The sequence below is a fragment of the Glycine max genome, chromosome 1 (assembly GCF_000004515.6).
Source record: "Glycine max cultivar Williams 82 chromosome 1, Glycine_max_v4.0, whole genome shotgun sequence".
NCBI classification, from domain to species: Eukaryota; Viridiplantae; Streptophyta; class Magnoliopsida; order Fabales; family Fabaceae; genus Glycine; species Glycine max.
In genome coordinates, this window is record NC_016088.4 from 10,625,930 (window position 1) to 10,652,556 (window position 26,627).

A 26,627-nucleotide genomic window follows, 5' to 3' on the forward strand; every position below is an offset into this window, starting at 1 on the left:
TTGCCCAGTTTTCTTGGTGCGGGCCATCTTCCATTTCACGTGTCGTCTGATGGGAGATGGAGGATTAATCACGGTGTCAATGCTTCTGGATTGAGCAGCTTCTTCCAGTTTTTTCTTTCTCTTCTCATCCATCAACTTGTTTTCTAAATATTCATAACCCTCACGAGACAACACGTGAGGGGCAATGTTTTGTTTTTGGATGGCGTGTGCCTTATTGCGCACATCCTATAGAAATTAAACATTATTGAAAGTAATCATTACAATGTATAACTGTAAGTTAATTTACAGTTTAAAACAATGAAAATCACAAACTTACCTCCCAGGAAGGGTCTCTGCATGTCTGACAAAATTGGGCCTACTTCTCCTTGCTAATGTCGTACTTTTCGCATACAGTGTCGTCGACACTTTCCTTGTCGGCTGCAAGTGCCCATTTCGACGTCAAATCAGACTTGAATTGTCTCCAGGGCTCCCCCACAGTCTGAAGTATTTTCTTTTTTGTCCTCAAATCATATGCTTTAGGGATATCAAATTCAGCCTGACAAAGAAAAAATTACATTTTATTGTTACTAAATTACAATTTGATTATCAATGAATAAAATGAAAGATTTAACTAAAATACCTTAATATCCTACCATATCAAATCCTTCTGAGCAGTAGGGACTTGTTTCCAATTCTCGTATGTGACATCCACCTTATCACGAGCGACGATCCCCAAATATGTTCTTCACTTATTTCTGTGGGGATCGTCGGCCTTCCCGGTCGCAAGATTGACATGGACCAGCGATCTCTCTATCCCAACTGGTATAGTCGCTAATGATCTTAGCCGTGTGGCTTTTCTTGTTTGCTTCAAGGTAGATGGCGACTGTGATGCTGCACCAGTAGGAGGAGGAGGAGGAAGAGGAGAGTTGGGTGGTGTAGCCATTTGCCTGTAAAGAAAAAACATTAGTTAATTAACATTATCACAAAACTGAATAAGTTATGTAAATGAATGGACTGAAATGAAATACATAATAAGAAAATTACATTAGATGATGTTAATTAATTCTCCTTCATCATGATTATTACGATTAACATGAACGTCGTTAGCTTCTTCTTCTCCGATGATGTTAGGCGACATTTATGTGGATAAAGGACTAACATAAGTATCAATGTATGAATCATCATCTTCAACATTAACACCAATTGTTTTCCCATGTAGAACCACTGACCACCCTTCATCACAAGGGTCTTGAACATAAAATACCTGTTTAGCTTGTTCTGCCATGATGAAAGGGTCATTTTGGTAAGCGAGTTTCTTTAGATCTACCAACGTAAATCCTACATCCTCGGTCCGCACACTGGTGTTGCAGTCAACCCATTTACATTTGAAAACACAGACAGTAAATTTGACATAGTTAAGCTCCCAAATTTCTTCAATGAAACCAAAGTAAGGGATGAAAGCTACATGGGAATTGTCATCATGTACACTACCGAAGTGTTGAGATTCAGTCCTTAGGGTGACCCCACTATTTTGCATTGTATTTTTCTCGTCTTGTGCTTTTGTATAAAAGGAATACTTGTTTATATCGTATCCTTGCCAAGTTATAACATTCCTTTTAGGCCCATATGCTAGCTTTCTTAACGTTTTAGAAGCATTATCATCAACAAAGATTGTATCTTTAAACCAATCTAGGAAAGTCTTGTTATGCTTTTTCAAGGCCCAATTCTTTGACATTTTTGGATTACTTTCTTTCACTAAACCTTCATGGTGAAGTATGTATGGCAAAACTTCATTACTATTATTCAACACATACAAGTGAGCTTGTTGAAAATCTTCTATAGTTGGAGTGATAACATGCAGTCCTCTTGAACCCTTACCTCCTACTCTTTCTTCATGCCAAGACTCGCGAAGCCTAACAGGTTTAGCTTTTTCAATGTGGTCTAAACAAAATTAATGGCTTTTTTTGCAATGTACCTTTCAACAATAGATTCTTTCGGACGATGTAGATTCTTGGTATACCCTTTTAAGATCTTCATGTATCGCTCAACCGGGTACATCCATCGCAAAAAACAGGATCACAACATTTGATTTCTCTGACCAGATGGACAATTAAGTGAACCATGATGTCAAAGAAAGCAGGAGGAAAATACATCTCCAACTAACACGATATAATAGCAGCCTTGTTTTCCAGCTCATCTAACTTCACAGGATTAAGGACTTTGCTACATATGGCATTGAAGAAAAAGCATAGCCGAGTTTTGGCAAGTCTGACTTTGTTAGGAAAAGTGTCTCATATGGCCACGGCTAACAATTGTTGCATCAAGATGTGACAATCATTAGACTTTAACCCTACCAACTTAAGATCCTTCAACTGCACAAGGCTCTTAATATTTGAAGAGTATCCTTGTGGGACTTTGATCCACACAGATATTGACAAAAACTGATCTTCTCCTTTTTGGACAAAGTATGACAAGCTGGAGGCAAGTATATTTTTTTACCATTAGACCTTGGATGCAACTGTGATCGTATACCCATCTCCGCTAGATCTTAACGAGTATTCTAACCATCTTTCATCTTGCCTTGAATGTTAAGGAGCATCCCAATGACACTATCACATACATTTTTCTCCACATGCATAACATCAATACAATGTCTAACATCTAGGTCAGACCAGTACGCAAGATCAAACAAAATCAACCTCTTCCATATGTAAGTCTTATTTTTTTCCTTCTTTTGGGTCTTTCCAAATATAGTATTCAGGTGTTGAATCCACTAGAAGACCTGGTCACCAGTTAATGGTATCGGCGCAGTTTCATGCTCTTGACTTCCATTAAATGTTTTTTCAATCGCCTGTAAGGGGGATGAGGTTTTAGAAAACGTTGATGCCTTGTGTACACTATTTTTCTACCATGTTTCAGTTGTATGAAGCTTGTGTCTTCTTCACAGATGGGGCATGCACGATGGCCCTTAACATTGTAACCGCTCAAATTCCCATATGCTGGAAAGTCATTAATGGTACAAAAAAGCATTGCACACATTTGAAAAGTCTCATTCTGAAACCCATCAAACACTAAAACCCCCTCGTCCCAAAACTTTCTCAAGTCTTCAATCAACGGACTTAGATAAACATCAATGTCATTTCCTGATTGTCTTGGGCCCAATATCATCATAGACAACATCATGTATTTTTGCTTCATGCACAACCAAGGAGGCAAATTGTAAATTACTAGCAAAACTGGCCATGAACTGTGTTGAGTGCTTAAACTGTCATATGGATTCATTCCATCACTAGCTAGTCCAAGCCTAAGATTTCTTGCCTCTTAGCCGAAATCCGGATACAAACTATCAATCTTCTTCAACTGCAAGGAATCAGCCGGATGACAAAGCATTCCATCGTAGTTTCTCCCATTTGTATGCCATGTAAGGTCTTTGACATCGTCTCCGTTAGCAAACATATGCTTAAACCTTGAAATGATGGGAAGATACCATAACACCTTCGCTGGGGGGCCCTTCTTTGAGTTTTCGTCACTACTACAGTCGTCATCATCCTTCACTTTGTACCATGATACCCCACACCTAGGGCATTTAGGCATTTCTTGAAATTCATGTCTGTACAATATGCAATCATTCGGGCAAGCATGAATCTTTTGATACTCTATACCCATTGGACACAATATCTTCTTGGCTTGATAGTAACTTTTAGGCAACATGTTTTCCTCTGGAAGCATATCGTGCACAACTTGAAGCAGTGAACTAATGCTTTTGTCACTCCACCCATATCTAGCCTTCACATTAACAAGACTTAACACTGCTGACAACAACGTCAAAGAATTCTTGCACCCCAGATACAAAGGCTTCTTTGAATCAGTTTGCAATGTATCATACATAAGGGCATGTGGTTGCTGAAAAGACTCTTGTCCAAGATCATGAATCATATCCTGTAAGCGATCTCCCATTTCTACATCAAATGGTTCAGATTGAGACCCCTTCTGCATGTTTGTCAATTCACCATGCCATATCCACGTGGTGTAATTCTTCTTAATCCCATCACACAATAGATGCTCCCGTATTTTGTCTAGCATTTGTCGTCTCCTGTTCAAACAATTGATGCAAGGACAAAAATATTTTTCGTCCTCATCCAGTCAACTTCTTTCAGAAGCAAATTGCAAGAACTGATCAACGTCTTCCTCATATGCATGGCTAATGCGACTTTCATTCATCCAACTTCAATCCATCTAAATAATAACTCCGTGATACTCACAAAGTTATTCCATGCATCAAAATCTCACTTTTTCATTATAGGTGTGGCCCTAACCCATTCAAGAAGACCTTTTTTTATGGTAGCTTCATACGTCAAGGTTAAGTCTCTTGTGTTAAATTGACAAAATTTTGGCAGCATTTCGCATTGGTCTCCAAGTACACGACATGAAATCGGTGAGATTAATTCCCCGATAATCAAGTATGCACTCAGAGAACAATAGAAATGCATTGTACCAAAATTTCATCAAATTTAACAAAGAAATCTTAACCTTAACGCATGACTCTACCATAAAAATATGAGTCTCCCCAAACTGTCCAAACGGACAATTCAAGATTCAATTCAACAATTAATGCAAACTATCCGCAAGAATCATTGTATTGAATCTCAAATGGGAATCTAAGGTTCACTTATGATAAACATTAACTATATGCACAACAATAGTCATTAATCACATAAAACAATGTAAAAAAGGACTCTAACATAAACCAGGCCAAGAAAAGTATGTTTTGCATTCGTACCTGTGATAATGCTCAGTATCAATAGTCTCCAACAATGAATATCGTCAATGATGAGGCAAACAGAAAAATGATAATGGTCTCCGAGCTTATGTTGTAGCAAATAAGGGTTCAATATGTTTCTATAGAAATGACTAACATATAGATAAGAGAAAAACATCAAATTTTCCAACCATAGGAACCTATGAACTAGAATGGAATAACAAATGTGTAAGCCAAGTTCAATGCATACAAACTAGACAATTCTTTATTGGCACGTGGTAGAAAGTGATGTGCATGTGGTGTCTCTTGCCTTAACTATGTCAACTGTGAGGAACACAAAATATCTTAAGATCATAAGGTTGTATCAACCATTATTGAGGTAAATTGTAGTCATTGCCGACCTGAAGGTGCTTTGTTGGCTTTCAAGTACAGTGTTACAATGGGAATAAGTATCGAGAGAACAAGATATCTTTACTTAATGGCTTGTTGATCAGATCAAATATGTTTTCAAAGCTGGTGGAAATTGTTGAGAAAATGACTAGAGCTGGGCATTCTCTTGGAATCTATTTGGCTTCACTTTTGATCTTTAGGCTTGGTTATGCTAGGAAGCACTCTTTGGCCATGAAGATTTTCAACTTATTACCTGATAACCATAAGTGCAGTGCTACCTATACTGCTTTAATTAGTGTTTACTTCTCTGTTAGAAGAGTTAACGAGGCACTTGAGATACACAAAATCATGTGCAGCAAAGAATTTTGTCCTGTGTTAGGTACTTATGATGGACTATTAACCGGTTTGGAAAGAAATGGTAAATATGCTGAAGCAGAACATTATAGGAAAGCAAAGAAGATCAAGAGCTTACTTGCCAATAGTGGTTCTCAAGAAAGTGTTTGCATAGAGGGGAAGATATGCAATCTTTTGTTTTCTGTTGATGTAGTACTTTGATTTTGGAACTTTGGGAGTTTTCATATTTTATTCAAGCTGAGGGCATGCTGAATAGTGAGTGGGGGTATGCTGGTTGCAGCATATCTATCTATAAATAAATAGATATTTTGATCCAAGATGCAGTTAATTAGAGATGCCAACAAGGTCTAACTATCATGTGCCATCCTATAGACAATGCTACCAGTGTGGAATGGATGAACTCCAGTGTTCTTAAGGAAACCATATGATGCACAAAACAAGTTCTAACTTTGCCTAAATGCTCCAACCAATTATGCATTGAAAGGATTAGTTGCTATCACCGGAGATGCAGTGCAGTGGCTTAGAGACAGTCTTGGCATCATTTCTAGTGCTTCAAAGATAGAGGAGATGGCATTACAGGTTGAATCCACTGGTGGGGTTTACTTTGTTCCTGCTTTTAATGGATTGTTTGCTCCATGGTGGCGTGAGGATGCTCGTAGCGTTTGTATTGGAATAACAAGGTTTACAAGCAAAGCTCACATTGCTCGAGCTACGCTCGAGAGCATGTGTTTCCAAGTGAAAGATGTCTTGGATTCAATGCATAAAGATTCAGGAGAAAGTGAATCTCGAAAGAATTTTTTGCTTAGAGTGGATGATGGGGCAGCTATAAACAACCTGCTGATGCAAATTTAGGTTTGGACTAATTTCATATTATTTTCTATGGATCTCTTTTTTTAATTTTGTTAATGATCATGTTACTTTTCCCCTGACAATAACATTCATTATATGATTTCTGGTTTGTTATTCTTCTTTACTGTTAATTGTTACTGAAGTGTTCATGTTCATAGGTTGATGCAAAACCTCTTTTACTTTTCACATAACTGATAAATTTTTGTTAATAATGTTCTACAAGCATATTTGGTGGGATGTCCAGCAATTAGACCTACTGACATAGAGACAACAACACTTGGAGCAGCCTATACTGTAGGATTAGCTATTGGGATTTGGAAAGAAGATTATCTTTTCAATACTAAGGACAAGTTGAAGAATGCTAATGTTTTCCGCCCCTTAATGACTGAGGAATTAAGGAAAAAGAAAGTGGCCTCTTGGTGCAAAGCTGTTAGTAAAACTTTCGACTTAGCGGATCTTTTTCTTTGATGGTCTTTTAAAAGTTCCTTTTTTTAATGTCTTTTATTTCTGGGTATACTGTTTTTTTAGCCTTTTAAAATGTAGGAAATAACTATGTGAACTCAAACAAATTTGACATTATGTTTCGGAGAAGAAAAAAAAGCACTAAATAAAATGGAAGAATTACATGAGTGGGAGTTTCTTATTGATTTTTTCAATATTGATCTACAAGAATACTGGTATAGAGTACTATCTTGCAAATAACCAGTGTTCTTATAGCCAGAAAAAAGGGGGAGGGGGTATAATTGTTCTCCATTTGAGACATGGATAGAAGACATTTATCTACCCCTTATGTGTGTGTGTGTGTGTGTGTGTGTGTGTGTGTGTGTGTGTGTGTGTGTGTGTGTGTATAGCAATGAACTTATGGTCAATTTTGGCCAGCACCATATAGCACTGCTCCTATCATCAGCTAAAGTATCCAGTACCACTACCAGGTAAGAAAATCAGTGTCCTTTGATTATAAACAAAGCTGACAAGTATGCAAATTGCAGATAAGTAAATACACAACATCTAAATTTATGATAGCTAATTGATACAAAAGAATACCATTGCTGCAAAATTGAGATTCTACTAATAAAATAAATCCTATGTTACAACTCTCATTCATTAATCAACTATTTTCTTCATCTTCCAGGTCTTAGACCAATTTGCGAGAGGTTAAAAAACTAAATGATAAACCCAATTAGTTTTGAAATTTATGAATATATATTGAGACTAGATTGAATTCTTTATATTTATTCTTATATATTTTGCAACAGAAATATTTTTTGTTTTTGTTCTATAATCTGATTTTTCATGCCTCAAAATTTTGATGCTTATGTAATTTTGAAATTAGAATTAGAATACAAAGGATTACTCATTATTATAATCCTCCAGGCACTTGCCTTCTGTTGAGAAGCTGTTCAGTTTGCTAATTGAGATTGACTTAATATTTACTTGGGAAACTTAGGCTAAAATTTTCTGTTTGGACATTTCTGTGATAGAAGCTTAGCAAGGCCACTTTGCGAATACTTCTTGCTACTCATTCTTGTTTTATAGATTTTAGATATGTGCAGGCCTATAAAAATTACTTTCTAAAACTTGCTGCAAGCTTAAACAAAATATGAACCTTCTCTCAATTAACCCTTTGTTCATTTAATTACTAAAATAGTTTACCATAGAACTATAGATCTGCCCAGAGAACAAGGCTCCCACCCACTAGGGTAGATATATGTAGTCTTACCCTCACAAGTGGGAAATTGTTTCCATGATTTCAACCTGTGACCTCCAGGTCACAAGGCAACAACCTGATTGTTGTTCCAAGACTCACTCTTATAGAAGTCCAAATTAAGAAGTTTGAAGTCTGAACATACCACATGATTGATGAAACAAAGGAACCAAAAGTACATAAATCCAAGGAACAAAGTTTAAGAGTTAAGACTTTTATGCAATTATGTAACAATAATCAATTTTAATATGTTTTATCATTAAAATTATAATTATTAATCCGATAAATTACATTCAATAATTAATTAATTCAAATTTTGCTAAAAAATTTTATCATACTGGCTCTCACATAAACCAATAGTTTCCTAAGAGGTTGAAGCCAAAAATCTTCAAGATACAACACAAGAATGTTTAATCTTTATAAAGATGTAGCAGTTCCAGAATCAAAGTCCAGCCTTTCTAATTGAAACATGTGCAACACAATGCCCACAAGAGAATTGCCAAAGCAGAAGCCATAGAACCCATTGCATAATACCACAAAGCCTAGAAAATCTTGACTTATTGAATGCCACAAGTGCATTGGTGGCACCCGAGAAGGCGAAGATTATGAATATTATGAAGGTGTGGAATGTTCTCGGGCGACCCTTGAAGACTATGGTGGGAACTGGATTGTTGTCTATGTACTCATAAGGAAGCTGAAGGAGGATGGTCATCACTGTGAAAAAAATCCCCAAGACACACTCTAGAAGGGTGTAGTGGGGAATTGAGGCTAAGGTGGTTAAATTGTTTTCTCTTCGAAAGTCATTGTTGTAAAGAAAGAAAGAATGCACTAGTGGCAGCAGGGGCTAGAGTAACATACAACAGGAAAAATGACAATCTATGGTTTGCTATAGTCTTAATCACTTCTGTGGTGGCCATAATGTATCAATTGTACTAGGATTTTATCAAGGACTGGGGATTTCTTAATCCAAAATCCATAAATCCATGGCTTAGAGATGATCTAATTCTAAAGAATAAAAGCATATACTATATGTCTATTTGATCGAGGCCGTACCCGAATCAAATAAACATGAAAATGCAGTAACTAGGAAGTGATCCTAGGTCGTTTCCCAACGAGCAGTGACAAGCCAAATGTTCATAATATACTTGCAGTAACAGTAACGATGGGGGGGGGGTTTGTTTGTTTTGTGATTAAAGAGCAGAACAAGTAAATTGGAATACAAAACTACTAATATTAAAAACGGGTTGTTTCCTCTGATTCAGAAGCCATTCTCTTATCCTGGGTTATGGAGAATTCGTCCCTAACAGTCAACCACTTAATCCAACCCTATTTCAATTTACTAAGCGAAAATCAACTTAGGGTTTTCAATACGTGATTAGGCACCACATACACCAGTTAGCCCTTCGTCCATTAAGCATGAACGCAAGTTAGGCTCAGAGGCAATTAATCAAACACGAAGCGTGCACTGATTAATATTCACGAATTTGGGATACTGGTGAAGGGAGAACTGCCATGAAACCACATTACAAGCGAAACCTCAAAGAGAGTTGGGCTTCGTCCTCAAAAGGAAACAACACCAGAAAATCTAGCCTTCCATGGATTCAAACAGAAAACGCAATTGAAACATGAAGTAGAAACGTAAATGAACGGAAATGTAAATGAACAGAAACGTAAACGAACAGAAATGTAAAATGGAACAGAAACATAAATGAGAGTAGAAGAAGAAGCAAGAACGAAATTGTAATTAGAAGCAGAAAACGTAAAATTGCATTACGAACTCAGAAGCATCAAAACAGAGAAACGAAAACCCTAAAACAAAGCTCTGAATAATGAATAGCATAACAGAATAGAATGCCCTGCACGAATCCCAAGGCAGCTATTTAAAAAGAGTCACTCAAAGTCACTGGGCCCTATTACAATACTCTGGCCCAAAACGAAATAAACACTGAACAACATAAAATAAAATTGCGAAATTTCCTAATTAGAAATTAACTAAGATAAGCGCTGCTTTATTTGCCCTCTTCAAGTCCACAACCAAAATCCGGATTAAGCCCAATGTTTCATTAATTCCTGAAATTAGATTAAAAACATCAAATTAGCTAAATGAGCCCAAATAATAAAACTGCCTAATTAATTGACAATTAAGACCAATCAATAATTAAAATGGTGCAAAAAGGGTTTAGAAAATAGAAGAAAATGATGGCACATCAAAACCCCCCATACTTAGCCTTTTGCACTCCTGCGCAAAATGAAACAAAGAACAAAATCCAAGGATATCAGAGGGAGACAAACAAAAACATTCACATATTTCTCAATGAACATCAGGGAATGAAAGGAATGGGTAACATCTAACATAAGGAGATCCAAAAAGTCAAGACATTCATGAAAATCATCCAAGCAACCCAATCATGGCAAAATAGTTAATCAGCTCAAGAATGAAAAGTGATAAAGCCTCACAAGATATACACTCTATCTCTCAAGTGTCTAGGCTACTATTTACCCTCAAAGCACCCATGAAAGCAAACACCACATAAACTTGGCAAGATTCTAAAATTGACAATCAACCCATAAACACAAGCACATGAGGATCAAAAGGTCTTTTAAGGTTGTAATGGGGCCAAGGACAAGGTATGGAGAAATATGGAATAAGTGGCTAAATCCCAAAGGAATAGAGGAGCAAAGGGGAATAAGTGCATATTAAGAAAAAAAAATAAGAAAATAAAAAGAAGTAAAGATAAAAATTAAACATGAAGAGTAGAACCAAGAGTTTCATCATTCTTGTGCCATTTAAGATCTTATTCACTCAACTTTATTGCTTTTCTTTTTCATTTTTCGAATTTTTTTTTTGCTCTTTATCCTTTGAGAAACAACATTTCATTCAGCATGTCCAACATTTAACCAATATACAATGTACATCAAGTATGGCCCAAAATACATCATGAAGCATAGCCAACAAAACAAGTTGTCCAATGAAACAAAAACCCCCCACACTTATTCCCAAAACAATTCCAAAGCTCCAAAATTCCTTAAGGATATGGTAATATCATGGTTTTTCACTTAAGGCTTGTAGTGAGCTTCAAAACAAGGAAAGCGAAACAAGGCTCAAAAGGGCTATCAAAGGAATTAATTCAAGGTAAGTCCATTTGGCTAGAAGCTTATAAGAACAAAATTGCCTTAATCATTTCCAAATATGCATGTGAATTAGGACACATCAACAAGAATCAAGCCAAGGCTATTGTGCAAGCAATCAATGGGGCAAAACACACCAAATGATTATAATGATGGATGGCTCAAATTCTCACAAAGGTAAAATCATCACTTTCAAATTGAGCTTTCAAAACTATCATGACATGTAGAGAAGAATCAAGGATTTCAAGTCACAAAATGTCAAGAACTTTTATTTTCAAAACAATTACCCATTTCTTGAACATATCCTATAATTCAAAGAAAAACATGCAAAGTCGTACGTGCACACGAAATTGACCCAAAATATTAAACTGAAAATCCGACGAAACTAACAACATTAACAAATTAACACAACTAACAACTTAACAAAACCAACAAAACTAGCAAAACCAAAGAACACTCCCCCCCATACTTAAACAACACATTGTCCTCAATGTAGCACAATTAAAAGATTAAAAACCATCAAATCATCAAAGAGAATCGGACAAGTGTAATAAAAGCAAAGAAGGAGATAGGAAAAGAAAAACTCCCTAAGTCATGGTGGAGGAAGAGTAGGGTGGAGTAAGGAAGTCTCTTCCACCACTACGTCCACTAAAGAAGGGTTCGTGAGGAATGGCTTAAGTCGATGTCTGTTGACCTTGAAGCTCTTGTTTGTGGAGTCGCTTTTGATCTCAACTGTACCATAAGGAAAAACATTAGTAACAACAAAAGGACCAATCCACTTAGACCTCAACTTACCACTCATGAGTCCAAGCCTAGAATTATACAATAACACTTTTTGCCCAACCACGAAGTCTTTTTTAACTATCATGCTATCATGGAACTTCTTGGTCTTTTCTTTGTAGAACTTGGCATTCTCGTAGGCTTCTAGGCGGATTTCATCTAACTCACTCAGTTGCAACTTCCTTTCCTCGCCAGCTTGATCCATAGAGAAGTTGCAAGTCTTCACTGCCCAGTATGCTTTGTGCTCAATTTCCACTGGAAGATGACATGCCTTTCCAAAGACAACCCGATAAGGAGACATTCCTATGGGTGCTTTGTAGGCAGTCCGATGTGCCTAGAGAGCATCATCAAGCCTGGTACTCCAATCTTTCCTGCTTGGCTGCACAATCTTCTCTAGAATTCTCTTGATTTCCCTGTTAGAAATTTCTGCCTGTCCATTAGTCTGGGGGTGGTATGGTGTGGATACCCTGTGTACCACCCCGTACTTTTTAAGCAGGGCATGCATTGTCCTGTTGCAAAAATGGGTTCCTTGATCACTAACAATTGCTTTAGGTACTCCAAACCTGCAAAATAGATTAGACCTGACAAAGTCTGCGACAACTTTAGCATCATTAGTTCTAGTGGGCTTGGCTTCCACCCATTTTGAAACATAATCAACTGCAAGGAGAATGTAAACATAACCAAAAGAGACAGGAAAAGGACCCATGAAATCTATACCCCAGACATCAAACACCTCACAGAATAGCATAGGTTGCTGAGGCATTTGTTGTCGCCATGTAAGTGTATTTCCTGCTCTCTGACACTGCTCACAAGTGCTGCAGATCTTCCACGCATCTTTAAAGATGGTGGGCAATTAAAAACCACAATCAAGCACTTTGCGAGCTATCCTTTGAACACCAAGATGACCTCCCGGTGCGGAAGAATGACAGAATTGCAGGACTAAGTCAGTCTCATGATCTGGAATGCACCGTCTAATGACCTGATCACTGCACAATTTCCACAAGTAGGGGTCATCCCAAATAAAATGCTTAGCATCACTTTTAATCTTATCTTTTTGGGCTTTAGATGCTAAGGGAGGAAAAACAGAGGCAACTAAATAATTGACAATGTTAGCAAACCAGGGAGTAGAAAGAGAGTCAGAAATACTATACAATATATACAAATGATCATCCGGGAAATCATCCCGAATAGGTGAATCTGCATCAGAGACACGTTCGATCCGACTCAAATGATTAGCAACTAGATTTTGTGCTCCGCTCCTATCACGGATCTCCAAGTCAAACTCTTGGAGCCAGAGCATCCATCGGATCAACCTAGGTTTAGAATCAGCCTTCTTCAACAAGTACTTTAGAGCTGCATGGTCAGTATAAACAATAATGCGAGTACCAAGCAAATAAGATCGAAATTTTTCAAGAGCAAAAACTATGGTTAGAAGCTCTTTCTCAGTAGTAGTATAATTTGCTTAGGCAGCATCTAAAGTCCTAGAAGCATAATATATCACCCTGGGCAATTTATCAATTTTCTGAGCAAGGACAGCCCCCAATGCATAATTTGATGCATCACACATAAGCTCAAAAGGGGCTGTCCAATCGGGTGCCTGGATGATGGGGGTGGTAGTCAACGCTCTTTTGAGGCAATCAAAAGCCTCTTTGCATCTGTCATTAAAGTCAAACTCCACCTCCTTTTGCAACAAGTTGGACAGTGGAAGGGCTACTTTGCTAAAATCCCTTATAAAGCACCTGTAGAATCCTGCATGACCAAGAAAAGATCGCACCTCTCGCACACAAGAGGGGTAAGGCAATTGTGAAATAACAAAAATTTTTGCAGGATCTACTTCAATACCCTTATTGGAAATAATGTGGCCTAAAAATATACCTTGCTCAACCATAAAATGACATTTTTCAAAATTTAGAACAAGGTTAGTTTCAATGCATCTATTCAAAACTTTTTCCAAACTATTCAAACAACCATCAAAAGAGGATCCATATACAGTGAAATCATCCATAAACACCTCTATGCAATTTTCTAAGAAATCACTGAAAATACTAATCATGCACCGCTGGAAGGTACCAGGGGCATTGCTCAGGCCGAAAGGCATCCTCCTATAAGCAAAAGTGCCGAAGGGGCAGGTGAATGTGGTCTTTTCCTGATCCTCGGGAGCAATAGTAATTTGCATATAACCAGAAAAACCATCAAGGAAACAGTAGTGGGATTTACCTGCCAGGCGTTCAAGCATCTGGTCAATGAATGGCAGGGGAAAATGGTCCTTTTTGGTAACCTGGTTCAGCCCCCTATAATCAATGCAGACTCTCCAACTGTTCTGCACCCGAGTAGGAATCAACTCCTCCTTCTCATTTCTGATCACTGTGAGGCCAGTCTTCTTCGGGACTACCTGGACGGGACTCACCCATTGGCTATCGGAGATAGGATAAATGATTCCAGCTTGCAAAAGCTTGGTTATCTCCTTCTTTACTACATCAAGAATCACCAGGTTGAGTCTTCTCTGTGGTTGTCTTACTGGTTTAGCTCCATCCTCTAAATTTATTCGATGCATACATGTGGATGGGCTAATACCAGGAATGTCCACCAGGGTCCAACCTATAGCCTTCTTATGCTTCTTGAGAACTGACAACAACTTCTCCTCTTGCTCATCAGCAAGGGAGGCAGATATAATCACTGGAAAACTCTTGCTATCATCCAAGTAAGCGTATTTTAAATTTGATGGCAGAGGCTTCAATTCTGGTGTGGTCGGCTGGACAGTGGTAGAAGGAGATGGTTTCTCAGCCTTTACCTCATAAAGAAAGTTAGAGGTATGTGTACTTCCTGAAACATGGTTAGTCCTATCTGACTCTATAAAATCAATCTCAAGAGGTAAAACACCACCACCAGGCATGCAATCAATATCACTCTCAGATTCACTCTCAGCATCAAATTCAGACATATGATCAAGTACAATTTCAGACTCAATGCATGAAGAGTGAGAGGCATGCAGATTAGAATAAAGATCAGTCATGTATTCATCAACAACATGGTCAATTATTTCAGCACGAAATACAGAAAGATCTTCAGATGGGTATTTCATAGCATCCAGAATATTAAAATGAACAGTTATATCACCAAATTCCATAGATAGTGTGCCTGCATAAACATCTATCTTAGTTCTAGCAGTTTTCATAAAGGGTCTGCCTAGAATGATGGGAACTGATCCTTGAGAAAATCCATCTTCCATATTCAAAATATAAAAATCAACAGGGAAAATCAGTTCACCAACTCTAACTAAGACATCTTCTATGAAACCAACAGGGTAGGCAACACTTCTATTAGCTAAATGAATTACCACATCAGTTGACTGCAAGGGGCCTAGAGATAGAGAATTAAAAATAGACAGAGGCATAACACTAACAGAAGCTCCTAAGTCTAGCATGGCATTGTCAAACTTACTATTCCCTATGATACAAGGTATGCTGAATGTACCTGGATCTTTGCATTTTTCAGGAATTTGAGGAACAGATTTACCAATCAATGCGGAGACATTTCTGCCCATGCTAATTCGTTCACTTCCTTTAAGCTTCCGCTTATTAGTGCATAGCTCCTTCAAGAATTTGGCATATCTTGGAATTTGCTTTATTGCATCCAACAGAGGTATGTTTACCTCTACTTTTCTAAACGTTTTCAAGATCTCTTTCTCTGCCTCTTCCATTTTTTTGTTGGAAACTGCTCTTGGAGGGAATGGAAGAGGGGGAATGTGCTGCTTCTGCAAATCAGAATTACCTGTGGAAGAAGATTCACCTGCACAGAAATTGTTAGGTAAATTTTTGTCATCACCCTTTTCTGGAATAGAGTGAAGTTTGGCAGGTTCATTTGCAGATGAGGAAGGTGCTACGGGTTGAGGTCCTTGACACTGCTTTCCCGACCTCAATGAAATGACACTGACATTTTTGGGATTTTGGGCAGCTTGAGAAGGCAGCTTGTCAGAATTCTGGGACTGTTGTTGATTCAATTGGGTAGCTAATTGTCCCATCTGATTGGTTAAGCTCTGAATGGAGGCTCTGGTCTCTTGCTGAAACTGCATGTTCTGCATAGTCATTTGCCTCACAAGTTCTTCGAGGGAAGGTTGTGGAGGGGCCTCAACTGTTGGTTGTTTCTGGGGTTGTTGTTGTTGTTGGATTGGTGGAGGAATGTATGGTCTGCTTGGGCCAACAGCATTTTGGAAGGAAGGAGCAGGCTGCTGTTGTTGTTGCTGAGGGCTGGACCATCTGAGGTTAGGGTGATTCCTCCATCCAGGGTTGTATCTGTTGCTGGAAAGGTCATAATTGTTCTGCTGTGGTTGATTTTGCTGCTGAGGTTGAGGAGGTCTATTGTAAATATTTGCAGCATAAGCTTCAGGCTGCTCAATTGCTCCAGGTTGCTGCATGGAAGGGCAAAGGTCTGTATGGTGGTCAGCAGAGGAGCACAAACCATAAACCCTTGCAACAGGTACATATTTCTGATTCAAGGCCAGCTGGGTTACCAAGTTAACCAATGCATCCAGTTTGCCTTCAAGCTTCTTAGTTTCAGATGATGCAGATGGGTTTGTAGCTACCTCATGCACTCCTCTAATGACTATGGCATCATTTCTGGCGCTAAACTGCTGGGAGTTGGAAGCCATCTTCTCAATTAAATTTCTGGCTTCAGCAGGAGTCATGTCTCCAAGGGCTCCACCACTGGCAGCATCTATCATACTTCTCTCCATATTACTGAGTCCTTCATAAAAATATTGGAGAAGAAGCTGTTCTGAAATCTGATGGTGGGGGCAACTGGCACATAGTTTCTTAAATCTCTCCCAGTACTCATACAGGCTCTCTCCACTGAGTTGTCTAATACCTGAGATATCCTTCCTGATGGCTGTGGTCCTGGAAGCAGGGAAAATTTTTTCTAAGAATACTCTCTTAAGGTCATCCCAACTCGTGATGGACCTTGGAGCAAGGTAATACAGCCAGCCCTTTGCCACTCCCTCTAATGAATGAGGAAAAGCCTTCAGAAATATGTGATCCTCTTGGACATCTGGGGGTTTCATGGTGGAGCGGACAATGTGAAATTCTTTCAAATGTTTGTGCGGGTCTTCACCTGCAAGGCCATGAAACTTTGGAAGCAAATGAATCAGTCCAGTTTTAAGAACATATGGGACATCCTCATCAGGGTATTGGATGCACAAGTTTTCGTAGGTGAAATCAGGTGCAGCCATTTCCCTTAGAGTCCTCTCATGGGGTGGAGGTTGTGCCATGTTCTCAAAATGTGCAAAATCAGAATGCTCAGAATCAGAATGCTCAAAATTATAATGCTCAAGATCAGGATGTTCAAAATCACCAATAACAGAATGCACAGATTCACCAGTAATGGAATGCTCAGAATGATCAAAAGGTATAAAATGATGCCTAACTAATCTATGAAATGTCCTATCTATCTCAGGATCAAAGGGTTGTAAGTCAGATGGATTGCCTCTAGTCATACACTACATTCAGCATGCACACAACTAGTTGTCGTGTCATGTAAATAAAGGTGTAGGTTTGAACTACAGCTACCCTCAAATGATATCCAAATGACTTGAAATTTTGTGAGCAACCTTATAAAATGATGAGAAGATAGCACACAAAATTTCAGACAAAAATTCAAAGTCTAACTATGAAAGCTAAAAATGGTAAGTTAAGAAAAATAAGTGAATAAAACTTGAAAAATAAAAAACTTTTGACAGAATCTCTTTTTTTGGATGATGGAGACCTCAGCCGGCCTATGGCTGGGCTGCCACGGCGTAGGAAATTTTTTTCTACCCCAAATGCATATATAATAATTGCGATTCTGATAACCGGAGCAAAAGTTATGGCCGTTTGAAGTTTTGACAAACACAAAATTTGCTAGTTTTTTGGAACTTTCAAATCTGACCAAACTAAAGGCTCTAGCTATTTTCCCCACAAAATATGGATTAAAAGAAGTTACCACAAAAAAATTCAGCCAAAAATAACAACCCTAGCTACTAAAACAAAAAATCTCAAATAATTCAGCATGGGTGGTCGCTAAAATCCGTCTCTAATTGATTTCTACTACTACTCTGTTTTTGCCGCAAGCTGATTTCTACTACTACTCTCTTTTCAAGCACAATCTTCACAGCAAAACACACAAGACTGAAACAGGGGAAACGCTTAATGGGAAAACTGAAACAGAACACACATTAAACAAAATACCAGGACACTAAACAACACTAACACACATACTAACACAATACTAACAATTAAACATAAAACACGAAAGGATTAAACACACAACACTAGCTATCTATTATGAACCTTTGGACACTGCTCCCCGGCAACGGCACCAAATTTGATCGAGGCCGTACCCGAATCAAATAAACATGAAAATGCAGTAACTAGGAAGTGATCCTAGGTCGTTTCCCAACGAGCAGTGACAAGCCAAATGTTCATAATATACTTGCAGTAACAGTGACAACCCTATTTCAATTTACTAAGCGAAAATCAACTTAGGGTTTTCAATACGTGATTAGGCACCACATACACCAGTTAGCCCTTCGTCCATTAAGCATGAACGCAAGTTAGGCTCAGAGGCAATTAATCAAACACGAAGCGTGCACTGATTAATATTCACGAATTTGGGATACTGGTGAAGGGAGAACTGCCACGAAACCACATTACAAGCGAAACCTCAAAGAGAGTTGGGCTTCGTCCTCAAAAGGAAACAACACCAGAAAATCTAGCCTTCCATGGATTCAAACAGAAAACGCAATTGAAACATGAAGTAGAAACGTAAATGAACAGAAATGTAAATGAACAGAAACGTAAACGAACAGAAATGTAAAATGGAACAGAAACGTAAATGAGAGTAGAAGAAGAAGCAAGAACGAAATTGTAATTAGAAGCAGAAAACGTAAAATTGCATTACGAACTCAGAAGCATCAAAACAGAAAAACGAAAACCCTAAAACAAAGCTCTGAATAATGAATAGCATAACAGAATAGAATGCCCTGCACGAATCCCAAGGCAGCTATTTAAAAAGAGTCACTCAAAGTCACTGGGCCCTATTACAATACTCTGGCCCAAAACGAAATAAACACTGAACAACATAAAATAAAATTGCGAAATTTCCTAATTAGAAATTAACTAAGATAAGCGCTGCTTTATTTGCCCTCTTCAAGTCCACAACCAAAATCCGGATTAAGCCCAATGTTTCATTAATTCCTGAAATTAGATTAAAAACATCAAATTAGCTAAATGAGCCCAAATAATAAAACTGCCTAATTAATTGACAATTAAGACCAATCAATAATTAAAATGGTGCAAAAAGGGTTTAGAAAATAGAAGAAAATGATGGCACATCACTATTGTAAGTTTTCTTTACCTCCTGATCTGAATGTCACAATCATAAGCTTTTTATATAACGAAATGATTTTGGACTGTAGGTCTTAAATATTGTCTTAAGAGTGACATGGGTGGAGACTGTCATGCACTTCAAAGTAGGGCCTGTTCATTCACAACTACTAGACTTTTTATTAGCTACACTTGAGGTTATTCGGAGAGGGCATTGGAATTTCTACAGGTATATTTTATCATATTTTGAAGAGATGATTGAATTTTTTATCCTTTAGAATCTCCTTCTTGAATTAATCTAGACTTCAAAATGCCTATCTCATCCAATGTAACACAAACTATTTCACTATTTGTGTTTACCAATAAGCAAGTCCTATTAAAACCACATACTTTTATGTACTGGCCTGTTAAAACTCAATGTTTCTAATATACTCCTCACATGAAAATCATGAGTTTAAAGCATGGGCACAACACATGCCTACGTAAACTTTGGGTCAAAACAATAATGTCACTACACTACTCACTAGAATCTAGGGTGACAATGAAAGAGCTCTAAGTCATAATAATTTTAGTTAGCACATTCTTCATACTCATTATTTATATATTACTATGAATTAATAATACTTATTATTTCCATTTGCCTTCCTCCGAAAGATTACACCAGCTATAAATTGCATGCACAATTTCTTAAAACCAAAAAGTAAACTGCACAAAACTTGAAAACATGGGCATTGCTAGTCTAAAAATGAACATAAATAATGGTGCAGCAGTTCCTAAACTAAAATTAGTCAATAATCATGTTAAGAAAAATTCAAAATAGCACAACCGAAGGAATTATTATAATAAATAAAAAATCCTAAATCTTAACCTGTTAGATCATGAAATATTTTCTTAATGTTACAAAGCTTTTCAACTAATAAAAAAATCCTCAAAATGAAGAGTCACATCTGTTGATGTGTAATCGATTACACCTTTATGGTAATCAATTACCAGTGACTGTTTTCGAAAAATTCATTTCCAAAAGTCACATTTCTTCAAGTGACTTGTTTATGAAGATTCTTTCAAAAGTCATATCTTTTTAAGTGATTAGTTTTAAAGGAATTGCCAAGAGTTACAAGTTTTGACTTGAGTCATCAAGAAACTATATATATGTGACCTTGGCATGAAACATTTTAACAATCTCATTCAGATCTATCATCTCTTTCAACCATTCTATCTTTCAATCTATCTTTCAATATCTTCTTTCATTTCTTTCAGAACTTTCTTATTTCATCTTCTCTTCATCTTTCTAAAAGTTTTTGTTCAAAACTTTTTCTTCCAAGAAAAGTTCTTTGTTCAAAAACTTGTGCTATTCATCTTTTTCATTCCTTTCTCCCTTTGCCAAAAAGAATTCGCCAAAGACTAACCGCCTGAATTCTTTTTGTGTCTCTCTTCTCCCTTTTCCCAAAGAACGAAGGACTAACCGCCTGAATTCTTTTGTGTCTCCCTTCTCCCTTGTCAAAGAATTCAAAACGACACAGTCTAAGAATTCTTTTGATTCTTCCCTTTCCCATAAACAAAAGATTTCAAAGGACTAACCGCCTGAGAATTCTTTTGTTTCCCCATTCACAAAGTTTCAAAGGACTAACCGCCTGAGAAATTTGTCTTAACACATTAGAGGGTACATCCTTTGTTGTACAAGTAGATGTACATCTACTTGGGTTGTTGATTGAGAACAAGAAAGGGTACATCTCTTGTGGATCAGTTCTAGTGGAAGGTACATCCACTAGGTTGTTCAAAGATAACATGGAAAGGTACATCCCTTGTGGATCTTTGCTTGTAAAAGGATTTTTACAAGGTTGAAAAGAAATCTCAAAGACCGCAGGTCGCTTGGGGATTGGATGTAGGCACGGGTTGTTGTCGAACCAGTATAAAACGCTTGTGTGTTTGTCTCCTTCTTCCCTACTCTTTTAATTTCCACTGTACACTTTAATTATTGTTTTTACTTTTGGTAATATTAAGAAGGATAATTTTTAATTAGTAAAGGTCTAGTAATAATTAATTCAACCCCTCTTCTTAATTATTCTGAGGCCACTTGATCCAACAACTTTATGGTATCTCACCAATTCACACGATTCCAATGGATCCAACCAAGCCAATAAATTGGAATGCAGATACCATATTGCATCCCCTCTGGTAGGCAAGATTAGCATTAGGAAAAATTGCATAAGTATGCAGAGACCAATATATGACATATATAGAAGCTTGCAGCGTCAAAGCGTCAAATGCATTAACATTTGGCATCTCACCACAAGATGATGTCTTTGCTTTTAAGTTGGAAACATAGTGGGCACTGTTTTAGTGCTTAAATGCTCCAACTTTTCTTAGATCAACCACAATAAACAGGTAATATTGAAACTTCCTTACTCACCTAATTATTCACTGCAAGAATTTTCATCTTGACCTTGCAAAAGCAATATTCATCGGAAATCAATGTATTAAGGGGAGAGTCAAGGCCTCGTTTATCCATTCGGTTTTGAATTTGAGATCATGAATCCAAATATCCCAGCATTGCTGGTGTATGACATGGACATAGTTTATCATTTACAACTGTACCATGGGCACATTATTCAATCTCCTCATGCCCTGCCCCTAATGAACATCACTATGCTACACATCAATCACTTACTTTCCATCCCATTCTACTTTTGGATACTCCTCCAAAACTATAGTGGTCACAAGTATTGGAACAGCACACTCAAAGTGAGAAGTGGGCGCCATGGTGCTATACGCATTACAACAGACACCTAGCTAGCTAGCCATTAAGCATTCAAAGGACTGCAAAGTGAGCACGACTTACCTCAATCAAAATGAGACCCTATGAGCATGAGTGAGCACCCCAGACAGACCTTGCAGTGAGCACGAGTTCCACAAACCAAATCCTTGCAGCAGAAACAAACAAAGGTCCTTGCAGTGAGCACGAGTTCCCCAAAAAGACCTAGGTATTCAATAGAACATGTTAAAGAGAAGAAAGAGTCACGAAACGTACCTAGGTAAGGTGGCAACCTGTCATGGTCTCAAGCGCGATGGAGAAGAAGAAGCTTAAACGTAGAAGAAAAGAGCTTAGATGGAGAAGAAGAGAGTGCGAGCAAAATATGGCTCGCTGTTCGGATTCCGACAAGTGCACCGAATCGCATAAGTAGTATAAAACGGTAAGAACCGAGTATCGAACTCTCGGGGAACTTGTGTTATTTGGTAAGCTATTTCAGCAAATAGGTGTCTAGTGTGTAAAGATAAGTGTGAATATGAACAGGTGTATAAACTATCTGTGCAAAAAGAAAGAAAATTATGCGAGAGAAATGATGTGTAAAAACAAGTAGAGAACACGTTGGCCTTCCTAATAGGTGCCTGATGCTAAAAAGATATTCTCTATCTAACAATGCTCATGTGTTCTTATGGTGTCTCCTGAGATACTAAACCCCGATTCCTCATGATAGTTTAGCCTAATCCTGATCAAGCATCATCCGCAGATTCCTCTTGTAGGACTAAACTCAACCAGGACCGCATTAAGACACACATACACAACTAAATTATCGCACCCCGATTCCTCGTGATAGTATGACAACTTAGCCCTGTGCTATCAAGGACTTTAGAGTCAGACCAGTTTCCACTGTTGAATGACCCTAACAAAGCATGCATCTACTTGATCAAGGTAAAGACATAATGGAGTGAAAAACAGACTGGCTTAGCGAGAAGGTGAAAAATAGCACTTTTCAAAGCTTGCCTAATTAACCTGAAATTATGAGAAAATGATTATTAAACACACAAAATGGAAGTACTAAGTATTTATTACCTATACTTAACAGAAAATACTTATAACACTACAAAATAATCATAAATTGGAAGAGTTTCATAAAATTTACACAAGTTTTATACACAAAATTTAGTCATTTTCACCGACTAACAACTCCCTCAAGTTTACAGTTTTGCTTGTCCTCAAGCAAAAAGAGAACAACTCACTTGTCCTCAAGTGACAATGACATGCAGTGACTATGTACAAAGGTGTATGCAACAAAAGTTACTGATTGCATGATAAGAGAATGGAGTAAAATGCCCTCATCACTTGTCTTTCACAAGGTATGCAGTTATCCAAAGAGAAGAATAAAATGTAACCTGAACAATTAGATGGAGCTAATCATAAGACATATATTAAGGAAAGTAGCTTAAACCACAGTCTCACGACTACTGTTTCACTCAAGCACAAGTGTTTCAGCTACTCATTAATAACAACTAGCAAGAGGTCCAATCTTTGAATTTCATCTCATGTCATAAAGTTAGAAATGTATAAACAGAATCAGAAGGACTTTCTCAGGCTTATAGTGAGGTTTGGCTACAAAAATTCATTGGTTTTTCTAGGATTCAAAGGTTTAGATTCTAAGAGAGCACAAATCCTAGACTTATCCTAATGGTCTTTTTAATACAATTGGTTTGCTCACTAGCTTTTCACTTTCATTTTCTTTTGACCTTGTTACATCAACACATTTTTCCTCTTTCTTCTTCTTTTTTTTTTAACAGACAACTTGTGTGTTGTGTGTGCTGATGCTTTATCTCTTTCTTTGCATCCCAATTAGTTCCACTCTAATGTGCCATTATTTTCTCCTATTTCTTAACCCTTTTTTGCACCATTTTAAGTACTGATTAGTCTTAATCGTCAAATTAATTAGGCAGCTTTATTATTTGGGTCCATTCAGTTAATTTGATGTTTTTAATCTAATTTCAGGAATTAATGAAGCATTGGGATTGAATCCAGAATTGGGCTTGGGCTTGAATCCAAAATTGGGCTTGGACTTGAAGAGGGCAGACAATTTTATTCTGCAAAATTAGATCTTATCTTATCTTATCTAGATATTATTTAGATTGATCTCATCTAGATATTATTTCATCTAGATCTTATCTTATCTAGATTTGATTTTATTTTATTTATGGACTTGGATTTAAAACAAATTTGTAAGCTTTAGGGCTGGAAAACTATATATCAGCATCAAGGTTCTAGTTTAGCTCTCTCTGCTCTTTCTCCTTTTTTCGTTTTTGGCAATTCCAGTTCTGACTTTTAGTTTTATCAATAAAATTTCGTTCTTCAATCTATAATTTCGTTCTCTATTGATTAATGGAAGGCTAAGTCCCCAGCGTTGTTTCCTCTTGAGGATCAAGCACAATTCTCTTTGAGGTTCTATTATTACTGTTAAATTCTGTTCAGTTTTTCCTCTTCACTAATTACTCTGAATTTGTTGCTATTAATTCATGCATGCTTAGTGCTTGATTAATTGTCTCTGCGCTTAATTTACGTTCATGGTTAAGGATCGTTTATGAGTAATTGGTGTATGTGTTGCTTAATCACATAATGAATGCCTTATGTTAAATTTCGCTTAGTAATTTAGTTTAGGGTTGGATTAAGTGGTTAAACTGATAAAGGATAAATTCTTGCAACCTAGGATAAGAGACTTGCTTGCGAATCAAGGGGAAGCAACGTATTTTAATTCTAATATTTTCTAATTCAATTTTACTCGCTGTTTAATTTACAAAAGCAAACAACCCCCCCCCCCCCCCCAATTTGTTACTATTTCCTACTATCTGTTTTGAACATTTGGTTTATCATTGCTCGTTGGGAAACGACCTAGGATCACTTCCTAGTTACTACATTTTAATGTTTATTTGATTCGAGTACGACCTCGATCACACTCCCCCAAATTTGGGGTAAATTTTCCTTGAACCATATGCTCTCCTAGAATCTAAGCAAGGTATTAGGAGATAATTATTTAAGTTCAGGATTCAAATTTTTGACAGTATCATTCAGCTCAAAAAGGGTGCAAAGGATATAATTATCATTCAAGGTAAGCTTTTTGGTCAAAAGGCTTGTGTATGTACAATCATGGCCTTCATCATGTTCTCGTTTATACATTTCATTCTAAAATTCAGAGATTCATGCAAAGATTATTACTCACAGCTAGTCGTTCACTCATAGTTTAAGTTCACACTCTCACCAGTTTTGGTTCAAGCTTTTCTTTCTCAATCAATCTGTCTACTGACTAACAATTCTAAATACAAGTTCACATTCTTGTTCTTTCTTTGTCTAACATACACACTTGCCCAAACTCATGAAAAGAACACAAATTCCATCAAAATCATGCACTCCATTCAAAATAAAGACATACACCCATTTTCACAAAAAGATAAAAGTGTTTTACTGCCATGTCATCAAAAACTAAGTTAAACTGTTCAAAATGCTTCAGAATAAGCAAACCAACTACTCATAAATAAAACTAGCAGTGTATGTAGACATAAAGGAAATATTGTACTAAAACCATAGTTAAAATAATAATAAACTAAATGGCACAAAAAATATCACCAAGAATTTAAAAATCCTGTGATCGGTCCTGAGTATCCTGTGTCCGAACATCCTCCTCGTCTATTAAGTGAAGCACAGGGGTAGCTGTAGGAGAGGTGTTCGGAGATAGGACTGGTGTAGTCTGATCCTCAGGAGTGGAAGGGTCTGCTGCCTGCTGAATTAAAGCTGTATCTACCACCGGTTTTGAAGGCTCAGAAGTGGCCTCAAGAGATTTCTCAGAAGTGGCTACAACTTCTTGTGTTTGATCTGCCTTCTTCCTTATGACCAAGGGCTTTGGAGTGGTAGTCTCGTATGACTCATCCTCCATTTGTTGTGGTACCTGGGCTATGGGACCTTCATCTTCCCTATGAAGAGAAGACTGAGTTCCGGGCCAGGCTACGCACTCATTAAACTGCTCTACTAAAGGAATAGAGTCTGGAGGTGCCACCATCTGTAAACTTTGTAATAAGATAATCTGCCCCTGATGGATGCTTTGAAGCATGGCTTCAAAATGCTGAAAATCTGCAGGAGATGAGGCGGAAGGAGCTGCTAGGGTACGTTCTAGAGGAGGAGCTGTAGATGTGGAAGGGGCCTCAGCTGGCCTTGTCCTCGCTCTCCTGGCCTCTCTGATAGTAATTGTCATATCATCAGGGTTCCAACAGTTTTTCTTGATATAGGCCAAGTTAATGACCAGGCTCAGGCGTTCAAAGACCAAGCTGCCAGAAGCAACCCCTTTGGACTTACATAAAGCGATGATAAGAGCAGGGAACCCAAGTCTAGAAGAGTTACACTGGGCCATAGATGTAATCTGACCAGAGATGAGAGCTCCCACATTCATGTCCATCTGAGAAACTAGACCAAAGATTAGCCTAGCTCGATCTACTGTCAGGTCTGAGGTGTGGGAAGTAGGAGCCAGGTTGGAGTACGAGAGAACACTCCACACCTGAGCAAGAGTTGTTAAAT

At 37.6% G+C, this 26,627-nt stretch overlaps 1 protein-coding gene and 1 non-coding gene across 2 annotated transcripts; both read left to right on the forward strand.

Moving 5' to 3' along the window:
• Positions 1-4,793: 4,793 nt before the first annotated feature.
• Positions 4,794-5,683, forward strand: LOC121174578 (pentatricopeptide repeat-containing protein At2g01360). The gene is given in 3 exon segments (XM_041013953.1): positions 4,794-4,852; positions 5,129-5,208; positions 5,211-5,683. Coding segments are annotated over 3 exon segments (612 nt in total).
• An 11,040-nt stretch (positions 5,684-16,723) lies between these two features.
• On the forward strand, positions 16,724-16,830 carry LOC112997822 (small nucleolar RNA R71). The gene has a single exon (XR_003262896.1). It is a non-coding gene; the product is annotated as a small nucleolar RNA R71 (small nucleolar RNA).
• Positions 16,831-26,627: the final 9,797 nt, after the last annotated feature.